Source organism: Pyrgilauda ruficollis, unplaced genomic scaffold (genome assembly GCF_017590135.1).
Source record: "Pyrgilauda ruficollis isolate IOZ18807 unplaced genomic scaffold, ASM1759013v1 scaffold62, whole genome shotgun sequence".
In the NCBI taxonomy this organism is placed as follows: Eukaryota; Metazoa; Chordata; class Aves; order Passeriformes; family Passeridae; genus Pyrgilauda; species Pyrgilauda ruficollis.
In genome coordinates, this window is record NW_024527933.1 from 2,505,495 (window position 1) to 2,523,326 (window position 17,832).

The 17,832-nt window shown below is 42.0% G+C and overlaps 1 protein-coding gene across 7 annotated transcripts in view; it reads right to left on the reverse strand.

Moving 5' to 3' along the window:
• The window catches only part of DENND1A (DENN domain containing 1A), a 148,920-nt gene that overhangs the window by 16,129 nt on the left and 114,959 nt on the right, over positions 1–17,832 (reverse strand). For 5 of the 7 annotated variants that reach the window (XM_041484011.1, XM_041484015.1, XM_041484013.1 and 2 more), the window contains exons 14-19: positions 15,976–16,077; positions 15,373–15,460; positions 14,807–14,847; positions 13,831–13,902; positions 12,710–12,766; positions 7,736–7,867 (exon numbers count right to left, since the gene is read on the reverse strand). In XM_041484011.1, coding sequence (XP_041339945.1) covers positions 7,736–7,867; positions 12,710–12,766; positions 13,831–13,902; positions 14,807–14,847; positions 15,373–15,460; positions 15,976–16,077 — 492 coding nt within the window. Of the gene's footprint in view, positions 1–343; positions 670–6,238; positions 6,655–7,735; positions 7,868–12,709; positions 12,767–13,830; positions 13,903–14,806; positions 14,848–15,372; positions 15,461–15,975; positions 16,078–17,832 lie in introns of those variants that run through there. The other 2 variants (XM_041484016.1, XM_041484017.1) reach the window with 2 other exon arrangements.

Below are 17,832 nucleotides of genomic sequence, written 5' to 3' on the forward strand. Positions count from 1 at the left end.
TGTGGAGAAAGAAGTGTTTCTCAATTAGCAGTGAGGGTGTTTCCAACAATTTCCAAAGCAAAGCTCTTCTAGATGAGAATCTTATTTCCTTCCGAAATTGAGGACTGGTTTGAAAATACTTTAAAGTCAACCAGCCATGGGAGAGATGCCTTGTGCTGGATGAGGCCAGGCTCACACACACCAGGCTGCAGGAGACCTGAAGTGCTGACTTTGGGAGAACATGCTGGACTCAACTGAACTCTCAAAAAAAAAAAAGGGAGAAAATAACAACACTGAAAAATGTGTGGTACCTAAAAAGATTCAGTAGAGAAAGCAGACGGAATCTACGAGGCAGCTGTTTTATTATCCAGCCAGATCCCTGCACAGCACACTCTGCTTTTTACATGCCCCCATATGTACAGCTCACAAACTGGTATGACAGGAACAGTGTATGCTTTACAGAATATATTTTTAATTTACACTCTGAAATACTTCAATGGAAATCTGCTGGGTCCTGCAATAAAAATAATCTCCATGTTTTAAGGGATGCCTCATTCTTCAAGCCACAGTTGTAGATTGGGAAGGTAGAACAAGTCTGGCCCAGAGCCCAGGTGCTGCAGACCACAGCCTGAAAGCCACTGCACACTGAGCTACATGCAATAGGTACCTCTTCCCACAGCAAACAGGTGGCTGCAGAATACAAAATATTTAATTCAATTTAGAGTCTTTGTATAATTTCTTGTTATTGCTTTAATATTTTCCACCACTTTGCACTTCAGTTTTTGCATCATATTTTTTTCTGGACCCAGCAATAACAGCACAATCCCGCACTGACAATATCCACTCCTCAGTCCTAGATGAACATCCTCTGTGAACACACAGGGATGTGCCTGGTACTACACTAAGCCAGGAAGGAACACATCCTAGGGACTCTGCACAGTGTGCCTTACCCTGAAGCAGCACAACTTCATTTGTCCAGAAGGAGAATAAAATCCAGCTCTCTGTGATGTTGCTGCATAATGACAAGGCCATGAAGGAAAACTCCCTTAACTCATCAAAGCAGGTCCTTTCTGGATTACAGCAAAACAGCAAGAAGGGCTTTTGTAAACTGTTCACAGAGGTAAAACTGGCAAGAGGTTGAAAGAGAATCTCACTGAGATGATAATTTTTCCAGAGGACTTCTTCCAAAATGAGGTTCATTTTGCTGTGGCTTGTTTTCATTCTGTCTATTCCTCAACATGCATGGATGGAGAGATATGTTGCAAAAAATCCCAGACCCCAGGAATATATTTATCCCCATGTGTTAAAGCCTATCCATCTACTACCTCAGCAGAGTTTAAAATCACAGCTAATAGGTTAACAACTGCTTTTCTTCTGCTTCAGATGAAGAATATCAGAAAGCTGGGGGAATATTCAGCTTCCCAATTTGTACTGACTGCTCAGTGCTACTTGCAATGTCTGTTTGACAGGACTGACATTTTGTACCACTGTGAGATGGGAGAACGTGTGACATTTTTATTCATGGTGGCGTACGCCCTTGTAATGATCAGCCCTGGTCGATGTGCTTACTGCAGCAGCCCCGAGCCCTCGGAGAACAAACACGAGCCCGAGGTGCCAGCAGTTTGGCTGCCTTATTAAACACCACCAGGATTCTAACGAAGAGCAACTGCTGGAAAATCTCACTGTCAAATCCTCAAGGACATTGTCAACATGGAACTAACTACGTATATTTTTCACTTAAAATACTAGAAAATCCAGCAATGCAATATTAAATTTAAAGAAAAAAGCCACAGTGGTTTGTGTGTTTTTTAACTGGTCATTTTACCAGCTTTACATTGGCTTTCTGTGGTCCTGATGCTGGAATTCAAATCAAAGAGATTGTGTAACCTACATGATTTAAAATGCTGGAAAATGGACATATCCCTTATTATCTCTTAACAGCTATTTCTCTCTAGCAAGTGGAATACTTGCACAGAAAAAAAAGAAAAAGAAAAAAGACATGGTCTCTCATTTAAGGAATTCTACAAACAGCAATGACTCTCTGCTTCTCTCACCTTCATCATTCAGCAAGCCAGGCTGCATAACTGGGGAGACACTCTCCCCCACACAGCCACAGAAGGACATGGACCCTCTATCTGCAGCCTGGCACCCACAGCTGTTTTATGTGGTATTCATCAGCCCAGCTCGGAAGGGCAAATCCAAAAAATGCCTGGCCAAGTGAACAGTCACAGTGGGGTCAGCATTTAGAAGAATTATACGTTTCATATATTCTTCCCCTTTAATCTCCTGGTTTAATCCAGTGGCCCAGAGGTCAATTCAGACAGTTCTGGCCTAACTGCACATATCAACTTCATAAGTAATACATAAGAAGCCTCTGGATGCTGATCTACATTGATAGAGAAGCAAGTCACCCATAAGACACTGTGAGCTCTCCTCAAGTTGTCAATCTAGGTGATTTGGGTAGCCTTGCATGTACTGATGTATTTATTTTCTATGCATGTATTATTTATAAAGCACAACTCTCCTCTCACATGCCAGCAGTGATGGACCAAGATCCTCCCTACAAGATGTTTATGGGTTCCTCAGCAGAACAGGACTAACAAGGAGACTCTGCAGACACATTACAGCTGCTGCTGCTTGTCACAAGGCCTGGGAGGTCAGCTCTGCCAGCCTTCTGCAGGCAGTGCAGCACCTGACACGCTGTACTCAGGGCAGCACAGTGATTCCCAGCATCCCTGGGTAAGGAGCACTTCACAGACAGCTGGAAAACACTGAAAGCCACAGTCTGCAATGTGCTTTTTCATGGCTGAACACATGTGCTGGATGCAGTCTGGGGCCACAATCTCACTGCAAAGCATGAATTCCTGCATGGCACAGCACCAGGCCCCCTGCTGCAGTGAACCCAGCTGTGCCTGCTCCATTGACATTGGTTTTACTACTCTGACTAAGAACACTGTCCCCTGAGAACCTGATGGGACATGTGAGTGGTCTCAAGCAGACATTAGATGGACAAGTGCTTCTGGGCCAAGACATTTGTCTTTCTTGTGAGGTGACTTTTACTGAGCAACACTGAATTCCTTCTTGAAAGGAACAGGCAACGAAAGGAATGACAACAAATGAGGGTAGAAGATACGCTTTCTGAAGACAAAATCATTTTAAAGAACTTATACTTTTGCTAAATCCATAAAGAATCAAATGGAGAGAGGGAGGAAACCCCATGTGGCTCCAGAGAAAGGAAATGGGAACCCACATTGCTCATCCGTGGGGAAGAGTGGAAGGGAGGTTCATTTTCTTAATGAAGGTCCTGCTATTGTCCAAGCAGCTCAGAGTGGCCAGAGGAGGAGCTGGCTCTGCAACCAGAGCACACGGTTACACGAATGTTAGCAAATGAACTTGTTTTCCCCTTTCCCCTTTGGTTTCTACCTCAGTGCCACACAATGCCTGCTGTGATCCAGGGGAATCTGCTATTGTTCCGATGCACCTGGGTGTGAAGGGAGTCACAGGGTCTGGCAAAGGAGCCTTCCTCCCTTCCCTACTTCATCCCTTTTACCCTGAGATAATCCCTCCTCTGCTGCCTCTGGCCTCAGTGATCCAGTTCTGCATTCCTGGAATGTAGCTGGCTGGTGTTCTCCCCATCTTTCCCCTGACCTCTTAATGCCGTTTAATCTCCTGGAAGAAGAGCACTGCCCTACCAAGCAGAGTTGTTTGTTCTATGTGTCCAAGTGCAGACTGTGACTAGGAAAAATGAACATGTTCACTTACAGCAAAAGGATTCAAAACAGCAAATAAGATGGCAATTTCCATGCTGTGGCCTGCAAGAGTTTAACAGCAGTCAGGATGAGCCACGGAGAGAACTCAGAGAATCCTTTCCACACTCAGACAAGCTCCTTCAGTACATCAGTGCATTTTCCATTTGTTTCATAGCTATTTGCATTAGTCCCCAGAGCACTGATTCTCTGTAGTTTGCATCAAGAGTGGAACCTGATTGAATCTCTCTACTAAAGATATATGTGGAAGAGTCTTTTGTATTTTCTTAAGCTTTACACCTTTTGGTGCATAAATGGAATTAAATATCCTGTTTGCTAGTAAATAAAAACAAGCCACATAAAACATAAACCCAGCTAACCTGACAAAAGACATTCGAATTATAACAGACACAATTAGAGAGCTGTACAGAACTGCCTGGATCACTCACTTCTAATGAAATTATTCCCTTTCCCAACAAGTGATGTTTCTGGCAGCTTATCATTTGCTAGTTTAATTGTACTAAATCAGGGTGCTATTGTCTGTGGGAAAGCTCCTAAGGAGGAATGTTCCTAAGTGTACGTTTGATTTTTAAGCCCTTGGCTCATCCTGTGTGTTCACACCACCTTTTCCAGACTGGTGGGAAGACTGGGCACAGGTACCAATCCTGTATGAACTCTGTGGGTCCTGCCAAATTAGCCCCAACAGCTGCTTGGACAAGGAACCTGTTCAAAACAGTCACCATGACAGAGTGTAGTGTTTATTCTCCAAACAGCTCAAAGACAACACAGACACATGTGTTCTACCAAAAATGTACAAGTGTGGGCATGGAAACAAGAGCCCAAACCGAGTCACAAATCCCCAGAGTGTCCCACTCTGCCCCAGTCAGGGCTTACTGGGCTCCCAGTGCTGTCCTGCCTGGCACACTGGGAAGGATCTTGAGGACAGCTCTGGCAACTGAATATGCAGCATATGTTCAATGCTTTAAGGACATTTTGGTCAGCTTTTAAGACAACAAACCAGAAGAAAGCAAGTAATAGGACATTCATAGAATCATTAAGGTTGAAAAAGACTGGAAAGATGGTCAAGTCCAACCATCAGCATGGTTGCTGAACCAGCACCACGAGAGATGTTCTCTGTAGCTCCGGATCTTCCATAATAATTAACCTTACTCTTCCTCCAAACTTAGAGCACTACTCAGTACTACAAACCTTCCATTTGAATCTTGTTCTTGGCTTGAAAATTGCTCCCTCTTCTCCCCACCCATTAAACCCTGAGCTGCCTGTACTGCTCCTGCTACTTGTTGAGTAGAGCTCTGCTGCCCCAGAGCCCGTGGCGATAGTTCCTGTATTTGGTTGATGCAGGGATCAAGAACAAAGGCACGCCCTGGGTAAAGCATGTAAAGTCCCACCCAGGAAAAGCAGTGGTCCCACCCTCCCATGGTGGTGTCTTACTAAGAACACTCCGTTTAGGTCTTTACTACACTGCCCCAGGCTATCTGGCTAAAAATCCTTCTTTTCACCATCAAGGGGAGCTTTCCCACAATGTCTGAGTATTGCAGAAAGCATCACTGAAACAATTCCATAATAAACAAGGCTCTCCAATGATGCCTCATCGCCACTCACCAAGATGAGCCAGGACATATAGAATCTCCCCCAGTCAGCCAATTACTGCCAAATTTTGGTGAGCCATCAGCTGAGGGGCTGTGCTTTTACAGGCATTTCAAGACATTTTGCTGATATTTTCTGTAGCCGAACAACTGCAGATACACAACTGTGTTTGGAAAAGCCAGCAACTCCCTCACTCTAGGGTGAGAGATAATGAGTTAAAATTAAAGGTTGTTGCTGGCTCGCTAGCCCATCCCCCTTTAGCTAATCTGTCATGTAATGAAGAGAAGCACCCAGCACAGGACAGCTCGCTGCCGGCTCACTTACAGCGAGCTGATTAAGAATGTTCAACCAACAGCAGACTGCAGACCTTTCCGAGGAAAATAAATAGACTGTATGCAAATGTGTTTGTCACTTTGACAGCACGTCTCAATTAAAGGCCCGCGCGGCGGCGGAGCGCTGCTGCAGCGCTGCGGCCGCTCCTGCACCGCCCGCCCCGAGCCGGGCCCTGACCCCAGCGCACGCATGCATTTTAAACCTCGCTGCCAGCCGCACAATGCTGCACTCCGAGAGAGCCCCTGACAATGAGAAAAAAGCCTCTTTCATCCTCTTCAGTTTAGAAGAGCTGTGAATGCACAAACAGCCCTTATTTCAGAGTTCTTGTGCCTTTTTAATTGTTCCCACCTTCTGTATTCTAGACGGAGTTAAAAGTGACATTAAAATCTCTGCCTTTAATCACGAGTTAGAAGCCATCTCCCATTTATACAGTAAATGTTGCTGCTTTTTTCCTTTCCAAAGCCTTAATCTATATTTCATAAACCTGAACATCTTTTCCTTTTGAATGAACGTATGATTTCATTTTTGTTTTGGCACTGGGCTATCAGGAAGAGCAGACCATTGCCAGGACGAAGGCTGAGTCAGACACCCTACAACTGCTAAGTCAGATCGCTTTTTGGAAACCAACATTTGTAATGTGATGACAGCAGTAAGCATTTAGCCAGCGAGCTTCTCCCCACAGCCAGGGGTCAGGAAAGCTGATGTGTGCTTCTTGCAACACAGAAAAGTGATCATTAAAAAATTTGAAAGTGACTGTTAAAAAACCTCATGAATTTAAATTTGCACTTCCCACTCAAATATATATATTTTATTAATTTACCATCATGTTTGAACAATCCATCATTCACAAAAATCTAAAGGAAAAACTGAAAATAAATTGTAATATGATCTGATTTCTAACTGCTTCAAATGAAATGTAGCATGTCCCTGCTGGAGCTAGATGGCTGCATTCCTCCAGTAGCCCCAATTCCTCTCAACTGTAGTAGCACTGAAAGTAACAGAAAATAATCTCTACTGAAAATATTTAATTGGAAGAGAACGATTTTCAAAAATTCTCCAAGAACTTACTTTTAGCACACTGGTGAAACTACTGAAAAAATAAATCTAATTCTGAAATGATGCAGACAGCATTGCTGTGAGCACTGATCAGACCTCAGGTAGCCCCATCCAATACCTGAACAGTCAGTGCAGCCACACCAACTGGTTTCTATTCATAGATACTTCTCTAAAACGGGTTTGCTTCACATTTTATAATGTTTTACAATTGCTTTAAATGTGCACTTTGCTTCCTTAGAAGAAATCAGATATTCCCTCCTGTTTTCTGGTCAGAACAGTGTAAAGAATAGATACAGCAAAAGAAAAGAGAACTGTGAACACAAATCATGTCATTTTTTTGAGTCAGTCTGTAGCTAATAGGGAAACACTGGCAAACTGATAATAAACACTGGATGTTTTTCCATGAAAATCACAGCAACTACAACATTTTCTAAATAGCTAGCTCTTCAAACCCCACCCCCAAACTCTCTGTTTTGCAGACATATCAAAAGAAACATTACATGAGTAACTAACGTGATCAGCTCAGCTGTCAATACTGAATACAGAGCACACTAACAAGCTATTAATTGATTTTTCCATCTTAGTTCATTGCATTTCATTTTCAGAGAATGTTCAAATGCTTTAATAGCTGGACATCCCATATTGACACTAATGATCTGGCTAGATAACAGGGGATGTTTTAAATTCTACACCCTCAGTCCTGAGAGCTGTAGCACCTTGCATGCTAAAACAGCTGCAAAATAGTTTATAAAATTGCTACAATATTTATGCTTCCCCCCATTCACTCATCATTTATTTTCCTCAAAATCGTCGTCTGAATGAAAAGAATCCGCAAACCCCAGAAAAATCAGGTTTTAGAATCCCCTTTAAACAGATAGAACAGAAATAAAACTAAACTAGCATAGTTCAGTGATTAAAGATAATGAAGCATTTGGCACATTTGTTATCATGACTTTTCTCTGAACTATTCTTGCTGAGTCACATGATTGAGAACAACTTACACTAAGACCTACCTGACCAAAATGTACTGTGATTGGTCTTCTGTCCTCTCTTAATTTCGGGTCCTTCTTCTCAGCCAGGGGCGATGGTGCCGTCCTTGGCAGGGGCTCCTCCGGCGCTGCCGAGCAGCCGTTCTCAGCAATGTCCTGTGTGGTAGGAAAAGGTGAATAGCATGGCCAGGAACACTCCTGAGAGAGGGCAAGGTGCACAGAGGAGACACTAGAGGATAATGCTGACTAACAATTTGGATGTTAGGGGGAAAAAACACCAAAGTACAGAAAAGAAAATATCATTAGAATACAACATTTCATCCATCAGAGCTTGTACACAACCCCTCTCTCCTCCCAGTACCAGTGGTGCAAACAGGACATTCAATAAAATGTCTGACTTGAACACGCAAAAGCCAGGAAGTGCACATGGAGAAAAAAACATAGCTCAGATTTTCTATTTTAGAAATGAACTCAAGAGAAGAGCAGGGACAGGGCATTCTGCTTATTGTGAACCTAAATGAACACAGTAATTCCATTAACGTACCACACAGAATTATCCATAGCAGAACAATTACTGGTGGAAGTGGCAAGGAGAGATGGAACTCAGAGCTTAGTTAGCTTTGCATTTCATCTTTGAGTCTGTGTGCACTGAATATGCCTCCAGGAGAGGGTACAACACCAAGGGCTGCCTGGCAGAACACTTTTTGTTTGCTTTGACTTTAGTTCTCATCTCCAGAAGTGAAGTGACCCACCAGCCCAGGTTAGAGGACTTGGCAAGTGCAGGGTGTGCAACACAGGTTTTGAAAAAGACAAAGGCCTGCAGACACCAGGAATCAGAGAAGGAGCAAAGAGTTTGAAAGTGAGTTGAGAAACAGTCTGTAACGCAGTGGGCCCCAAACCTTACATCTCTGCAACAATGCCAAGGAAATAATGCTGGGTAAATATGGAGAGAAGGCTGCACAGGCTGGAGCTCTGCAAGGCTGACCTGAGGGTGGCTGCTGCCACCAGCAGGGCTTTGATTCCCTGACCTCTGACACGGCCCGCGAGCCCCCGGCTCGCTCAGGTACAATAATGAGCCGTGTAAGCTGATGGCCAATTAGAAATGGTTCCTTTGGACACACACTGACCTAATGTGTTTAGGTCAAATGAAACAAAAAGCTGGATGGACTTTCTAAGGGGCTTTGTCTGCTCCACAGAGAAGCTGAGACCCCTCTTTAGATCCAGCTGGTAGAGCAGTGGTTCCCCAATACAGGCATAAGGATCATGGGGAATTAACAACTTGTTAAGGTCAAACTAGAGAGAAAAACTTTTTCTTCTCCCCGCCCTTCAGCTGCACAATGCCACCTTGTCTTGAAAAGGTACAACAAAGTCCTCCGAATTAGTAACAAAGAGCCCCAAAGCAAGGCATTGACAAGAAACCTGAGTGTCTGCCAAACTCCTACTCCAGCTCCAGACAGCACTGAGCCTCCAAGGGATCTCCTCAGCCCCGGACTCACACAGCCTGTGGCAGCACCATTCCTTGCAATGAAACTAAACACAAACCCCATTTCCATATTTCTGTGGGGGTGGAGGCACATCGAAGGTGCCTGGAGCTGCCAAAGCTCCAGCACTCCCAGGGCCACCCAAGCTGTGCTGAGCAGGGCTGCTCCTGGCCCTGCAGAGCTCCAACCAAGGCAGCACACGGCTGGCAGGCAGTGGAGAGCAAAGCACCTTCCCAGGCAAATCCCCAAAAAGCCAAAAAAAGGACACAAAAGTTTGGACATGAGGGGAATGGGAGGAGATGAAAGAGAGAGATTAAGCCATTAAGCAAAATCCCCTCAGATGTGTAACGATCACTGCAAATCCTTGAGCTTTTATTGCTATAGATTGCCCCTACTTCTCTGATGATATAATTGCATATAAAAGATAACATGTTCCTAAAGCCTACTTCTACTGAGTTTGGTGCACAGACTTCCAATGAAACCACTATATATATTTTTAAACTGCTTAATAAAAGATAAGAATTAAATTATTTGATTCCTCTCTATTTTGTCAACATCTCCAAAAGGCAAACAAATCATCAATACAGCTTCATTTATCAAAGCAAAATCTGCTTCACAAAAGTTTGTCTTCTATCTTCAATGAAAACACATTGGAGTCAAAAAACAGTGAAATCTGATGTTATTTTGTAATGGACAGCAAACACTGGCTAGAGAGGAGCAAAACACATTCTGAGTGTCTTGAATGCTGTGCAGGTTGTGTTATAAAGCTCTAAATGAGTTGTTTCTAGAATATCAGTCACTAACTAGAGCCACACAGGGCTCTAGTAACTAAAATAATGTTGAATATATTAATGCCAAGTGCCCAACCACTTATATAAATTGTCTTAGCCAGAGCTTTCAGTAAGTTCCATTCTCCTGACTGAAAGTTGAGGATGGTACCATTCATATTCCTCCCTCTTCCTAATTCTATGCAGTTAAGCTTCAAATGAGCCACTAACGGAGGGACTTGACCACCACGGTCTGTGAGATGGAAAAAGGCAGCCTTTGCAAAAAAATAAAAAAAAAAGGCAAATGAAAAAGAAAAAAGAGAAAAAAAAAGAAAAAAAGAACTGTATCAGATATAAAATAAAGCTACTAGGCTGTATCTATTAACAATTATTTGCTCTCACTCATAAGAATCCTCTGAAAACTATTTCTGTTGCTTTGAAATACTGTACCACAAATGAACAAGGGATGGAAATGGAGCACCATTCAATCTCCACTATCATATTAAAGAAGGACCTTACACACACCACAGTGACCTCTCAACAGGTCAATCCTGCATTTCTCATTTGCAATTCAAACCCAAGACTGGAGCAGACCAAGGGCAAAATGGGCTCTTGATTATATTTAAGAGGTCACCATTGCTATGCAGAGTTGGAAGAAGCAGAACCTCCAGCTTTATTGCATTTTTAAATTATATCTTGTAAAGAAGCTGCTCAGATTTGACAGCAAAAACTGGAAAAGGGATGTTTATATTTGACTTTTCCACACCAGAGGCCTGCATACTTTCTATATTAATAATGGAAAATAGTATGTTAAAATGCAGTGGATAGTAAGTTCAGTTTAAAAATAACCTTAGGTTACTCTTAGAAGATGAAAGACTAGCATCCCAAATTTGGCAAAAAGTAAGTATTTAATGATACCAGAATGTCAGACAGTTAACACTCACACATCCTAGTGAGGAAACGGGATAAATACAATGCTCTTACATAAAATATGGGAAGGATGCATTAATAGACCTGTGCATAACAGACCCATAATGAAGCAGCACAGACATTTAGATTAAAAATGAGGGTAACCAAAGCAATGTTTGCTATTTTTATTGCTTTTAACAGAGGAATCCCTAATTTTAGTTACCTTCCTACCTGCTTTCACGTGGAGAAGAGGATGGGATAGAAAAGGACAGAATAATAAAGGAAGGAGAGGTTCTGCAGTGTGTGTCAACTATTCACAGCTATCTTTTAAGCTCCTGTGAAAGCCTATGTTGAACAATCATGTTTAAGCATCTCACTTACAGATACACCACATAAAGAAGGTGAAACAAAATTGGGCCATTTAGTTGTAAATGTTATGTGTTTTTTAAAGAGATACTTGCTGCTTGACAGACCAGGAAGACAACAATAATAATAAAACAAAGCAATGACTGAATGAGGCTTTTCTCAGCCTAGTATACAAATGTCACACAACAGCACACAATTCTATTCGCATTTAAAATGCAGGAAAAAACCTGCTCACGTTACACAGCTCCAACTGCTTTAGAAACACACACAAAAAGGCAGAACGTTATGTCCAGAAGTGAAACACAGGCAGTGACACAGAGAAATCCATGTACAACAAAACTGCTTCATGTTTCTATTGTTTTCAAATTATACCTACAGTGGTCATACATAGTGTAGAGTAATAAAATAACATAAAAGCATCTGAAGCCACTTTATCTTCCCCAAGATTCTGCAGCAGGGTCTGGAGTGCTCAGAGAGGGAGCAGCAGTTGGAATGTACACAGGCAAACCTCGCTTCACAGCCCAGCTGTGCAGAGCCCCCTTTGGAGGAGCAGCCTGGGGACAGGCTCAGGAGCACTTCTGTCTGCCCACGAGCACTTGTAGCCCTAACTTAGGAGGATGGTCTAGAAATTTAGAGAAGAAATTTACAGAGAGAGCACAGTTTAAACAAAATCCACCCAAACTCCTATGCAACAAATTGAATACAAATTTCTGAATAAGAACTTCAGTTCTCCCAGCAGGTCAGCTGCCTGGCTTCCTCCATGACTCTGAGAGCTCTGATGCACAGAATAAAGGCATATCTGCAATAACCCAGGGCAGAGTTACCCAGGTACTCATGACTGTTCCTCTGGTTTAAAAGGAGCAGCTGGGATTGGATAACACATCCCTCAAACACAGCGGAGCAGCTGGGAATTGTGCTGTTTACAAACACATGCACAGATTTGGGAAACAACAAACTGAGTATTATTTCCTGCAATAATTCCAACTGGCAATGGACACCAACTCTAAAAAATTCCTTCCTGTCTGAACTTAGTAGCAGACATTCAAGAAATGCAGAAATCCTCTTCCCAATGGCAGACAAACATGTTGTTACTTTTCCTGACTGATTACTGCAAAAATAACAATTTGCCACTTGCAAAAAGTTCACTGTCAGAACTGGAGGGAAGTGCTCCCAATCCACATGCAGTCCCCTCACACAGTGCCCCAGCACGAAAGACAGGAGCAGGACCACTCCAAGCAGAACACTCAATTTTCTGGCTTTTGTGGGTTTAAGTCAGAGCTTTCATGTATTTGAAGACAATTTTTTTTTTGTCTGTGAATATTTATAAGTGTGAAAAATCCAGGACAGCTGGTAATGCATTTTGAAGTGTGCTAACAGCACTGTATCAAACAGCTTCCTATTGATCACATCATGCTTTCAGTGGCTAAGGATTTCAGACGTGGTGCTTATACATTTTGAATAAGAACTTCAAGTACCTTTTGCTTCAAGCGGTTTTTCACTTCTTTTATTCCCATTTTTGCATGATCTTTTGCCTGCATGAAAAATAATTTAAGTTAAAATTCCTGTCTATTTCCAGCAGTGATTAAGTTTGTTTTCAGTTAATAAAAATGGCAATAGAAAATGTAACAGGATACTGAAGACATATTAAAACAAACAGAAAGCTAAAAAGACCCCAAATAAACAAAAAACACCACCCCATCTCTGTTGCAAAAATTTTGTTTTCCCTGTTTTGAAGCCACAGACATCTTTCATCGTTTTGCATTCCACACCCTCAGTGTTCCCCAGTAAGTATTTATCTGTGCTATAAACTTCTATTCTTCCACACTGGCAGTGAGCCTGAAAACTCTCCTTGCAGTGCTCTGGGTGCCAGTTCCATTTAGTAGAGCTAATCTCATCCTACTCCTCTCTCTCAGGCTGGAGGAAGGCAGGAGAAAAGCAAAGTTTGAACGGTTATCTCAATGCTTTTTGTAGCATTATTTTCCAGAACTGAGCATGTAAGAAATCCTCACTTGCTTCTGTGCTGTTTGATCTGGCAGAGTGGAGCTGGCAGCCATACACGATAGCACAGCAACACACCAGCTGTTTGTTAACAGCACTGAAAACACTTCCATTTAAAGAATAACTCAGTAAGTTGGGCTCTAAATAAGCAGGTATAAGAAATCTCTAGGGAAAATTAATTGACATTTAGAAAAGATGGAAACAATTTGGAAAATGAGAGGATTCCCTTCTTTCGATGAAGCTGCAAGCAGGGAAAGCTGAGGTAACAATGATTTCCAACAGAGCAATGATGAGATGGTAGAGCTGACTAGCAGAGAACACAGGCACCATTTCCCAGAAAGAGTTCTGTGTAATAAACGGAATTTATCATCTGTACTTTCAAAAGAAATCACAAGTTCCCATTGTACTTTGCATTTCAATTGAGCTTAAATTTCAAAATGACTTTTACATTTAAATTTGAAATTTGAATGAATGTATATTTTGAGTAATTTTGTGAGTCCAATAAAAATGGATGCAAGTCTTGAGTCTCATTTGAAAGGTTAAAACAGAATTGTAATTAGACTCTTATCTCAGTAGTAAGCCAGTACTCAATACTTACAAACTTATAGACAGTCTTCATGGCGGGGTTAGCCTTGGTCTTTACCGTGTTTAAAATGGCTCCACTTCCTTTCTGTAATTATAGTAACAAGGGAAGAAATGTTATCAAAGCTCTTTAAAGCAAACAGCCATCTAAAATCCACTATTCTTAACTTAAAATAACAGAGCATTAACTATCCTTATTAGCAGAGCTGAGTATGAAAAGGTCAGATTTAAAGAAAAAGACCCAAGGAAAACCACTCTGAATGTCACTCTGGTTTTGCCCAGCTCTGTTTAATACAGCACTTGTCCAAGGGACAATACAGGTGCCTCCCAAGAGCCCTTGTCCTACATGTCTCACAGCTGTGTCCTGTGCTTCCACTCACCTCAGAGCTGTTCTGTACCTTCCACTAAAATCCTAACTAAGCTTAAGACACAAGTATCCTGAGCAACACTCAATGTCTGAGCCAGAGACTCTGTCCCAGGACAGTCTGTACGTTCAGTCTGAAGAGGGGAGATCTGGTTTTACTTTGCTCTTTTCCTTTCCCTCATCCCACAGTCCTGTTTAACATACACACAGTGCCTTTTTAACATACAAGTAGTTGATAAAGGGATAAGCCGAGGGAAATGAAATCTAACTCCAGTTGCAAACATTAATTCTAGAACAGCTGAATTTCATGTGATTAATATAATCAAAGTGATAAGCCAGTGATACATCAACTGCAATGATCTGTTCACCTGGTTGGTGTTCTACACCCCTGCCATACCCCACAGATTATTGCTGAACAGCACCTTACTGAGAAACACAGAAGGGCAAAATCCCAGCAATTCATGTTGTATTTCCTACTTTCAGTGCAAAATTACATTTCCAGAGATCAAATTTGATTATATGCAACCAGATGTAAACAGCTTTAAGATTTACTGTCTCTGTCACTACATGAAAATCTTCAACAGGCCAAGCCCAGTTCAGGGTGTCTGGCAGGATCTCGTGTGCTTACCCTCACTGTGGACAGCCACTGGTGGTACAGTTTGTCGCTACCTAGAGAGAACGAAACACACAAACAAACAAATTGTAACCCTCTGCTGAACAGAAAACAAGCTCAAAAAGTGAAGTGTTGGCACTCAGTGGTTCGGGAGCATGGACAGAACAGGACAGCCAGCCTTTTCTTTCAGGAGAGAACATAACATTGATGAGAGATTTACACTTTCCTGTTTTCTCTGTGCTGTCTCAGACATTTGAGAACACAGATGTTTTTAAGTTCACATAGAGAAATCTGAGGTGGTTCTGGGTAAAGCCAAGATTTTTCCTCCAGTGCAAGAGCTCTTTTAGTTGTATTTTATTAAAGTGGTAACGCTGAGGTTTTTGAAGACTGAACAAGCATTACTCAGACTACAATACATTATTCAAAGCTCTTGACAGACGAAAGAACAAAAATTTAATACATTTCAGGCTGCCAAGATCACTAGGCCTCAGTTATTCAGCAGCAATGACCAATTACATCATGATAACCCACAAATGGTAAGCCAACAAAAGTGTCTGAAATTACCTTAAAATATTTCTTACCTGCATATTCTCCCATATTTATCTCCTCTTCAAACACATCACTGAAGCCCTCCCCAGAGTTCAGCAGATCCAGACGCCCATCAATGAACTGCATCAGCATTAGAAGACAGAAACACATCAACCATCCCATTCTTCATCCTTTCAGAAAGACTTTATCCTTCATTAGCTGGAATAACCTCAATGTTTGCATTGGGTAGGGACTCAAAATAGAATGAAAATACCACCCAAACTGGCACAATGTTGACCACTGCCCTAAGGTGTGTGGCTCTGCTAAAAGCCAGCATTCATGTTTGGCTACACATACATGTTTTCAGCTGCCCTAAAGCAGTAGTTCTATGTTCAACAGTAATATGCTTCCTGGACAAAATTTACAGGCGATACCTTGGGTCTAGGCATGCTCAGATATGAAAAACCCTTGAGGTCAGAGACCATTAGTGGGAAAACCCATCTACCTCTCAATACACAGAAAGCCAAGTTTGAGAGAAGCCAGCAAGCAGGATCTGAGGTACTGCACTACAGGATCAAGGGATACAGAAACAGCCCCCCAGACCCCACCTGAATTGTTAGAGAATCTGCTTCCCCATGGATCACTGGAGGCAGTACCTGCTTGAAGAGCTGGAGCTGGATGGCATTCTGCAGGAACTGCCTCATCACAGACGAACGGTGGGACACGAACGCTTCTTCGCAGAAAGTGATGGGTTCACCCTGGAGAGTTCAGAGCATTAAACACTCCAACAGCCTTGACTGAGCCCCTGTGAATCCACTGCCCGCACCTGACCTTCTTCCCTTCCAAAACAAACAGGTAAGGAACACAGGCCTTACCTAGCATTCAGTAAACTGCACTTTATTTGCAGGTCCCAGCCACAGGATGGAAAAACAGGCTGGAAAATTGCAGATCATCAAAATAAACTAGAGTGCCTTTACACACATTTTGCTAAAGCTGAAGAACTTTCATCACTCAAAAAGTTAATATTACTTAGTCTCCCCAAAATATGACACACAGTCATGTGAATTCCATATACTCTGCTTATTTGCCTCAGCAGAGCCAGCACAAACGGGTCAGGAATGTCCACTCTGTTCTTTCCACATCTCTGAAAAACTCATAGCGGAAGAGTGGAATTTCCCTTTTTCCCAATCTTGTCGGCAAAGACAGAAATTGTTTTGCAGCTCTGCTTTTATCTTATTTTAATGAGTTATGGTAATGCTGAAGTCTACTGTGTATCTGCCATAAGGGCACCAATTTCTTCTACACATCTACAAATAGACAACATAGCAAGCAAATATATTTAATGAATTAAAAACAAGTAACAAAGAAAGACTAAATTATACTGATGTATAATTATTATGAATGTTCATACTAACCCACATATATGCTTATGGATACTCATATTAACCCAATATATATTTGGACTCTTCATCTGTTGAGTATTCAAAATTAACACTAGATAGCAAAAAGTCTTAAAGCATCCCCTTTAAAAGGATGATATAATTCTATTTCTGAAAGCTTTAAATTAGTAATCTCTTATTTACCACTGGCTGTGTAAAATCAACAGGGCAGCTAAAATGACTGAGGAAAGGATTAATTGCAAGTGCCTGTTTAAGCACAGGATGGGTCTTCTTGACAGAGGGAAGAAGTTACTTTCTTACGAGAGTTTCTGTCACCCCTTGCTTGAACCAGTGAATTTCCATGGATTTGAAAAAAAAAAAACAGCAGCTTTCTTACATGATACACTTTCAGGGTAATTTATTTTAAAAATAATAACCTGCTTTGATTTACTCTTTTTACAGGGAAAACAGAAATCACTACATGCTTTCCCGGCAAGAAGCGTGAGTGTGAAAAAACTACCTTTTTCTTCTTTGCTGTGGCTTTGCTCTCATCAGAATAAAGAATTATAAGACACTTCATTATAAAATAAACAAAGAGAAAATGTTTGGAAAAACAGGTCTGGCTGGTATGTGCCAGTCTCCAGGACACACATGACAAAGGTTCTGGCTCCAAAGTCAAGGTGTGCACTGTCTGAAAGGTTTTACTGCGTTTAAATGACTAACAGCTGTCATCTACTTGACCAGCGTGAAAAAGGCTTTCCCATTAACTTCAGATACTGGAATGTAACAAAGGATCCCTGAAAAATATTTTATCCATGTTAGAGAAATCTGAGTGAAAAGAGGTGGGAGGAATGGGTAAAGAGAAATGCAGATTAGTTCACTAGCACAGACGTTCATCCAAGGAAGGTTTAGCTTTTGTTTAATCCTCACTTTAAAAACCCTTCAAAGGAAATAAGCAGCCCTTCCTACCACCTACAAGAATGCGAAATTTCTCCCCTGGCCAGAGCAGAGCGTGGACACCGTGGGATGAGCTCAGCCCTGCGAAGGGGAGGCGGCTGTGCCCTGCTGCACCTCCAGCAGCTCCTCCTGTGCCCCCAGCAACACACACCCTGCAGCTGGGGCACCAGCAGTGCT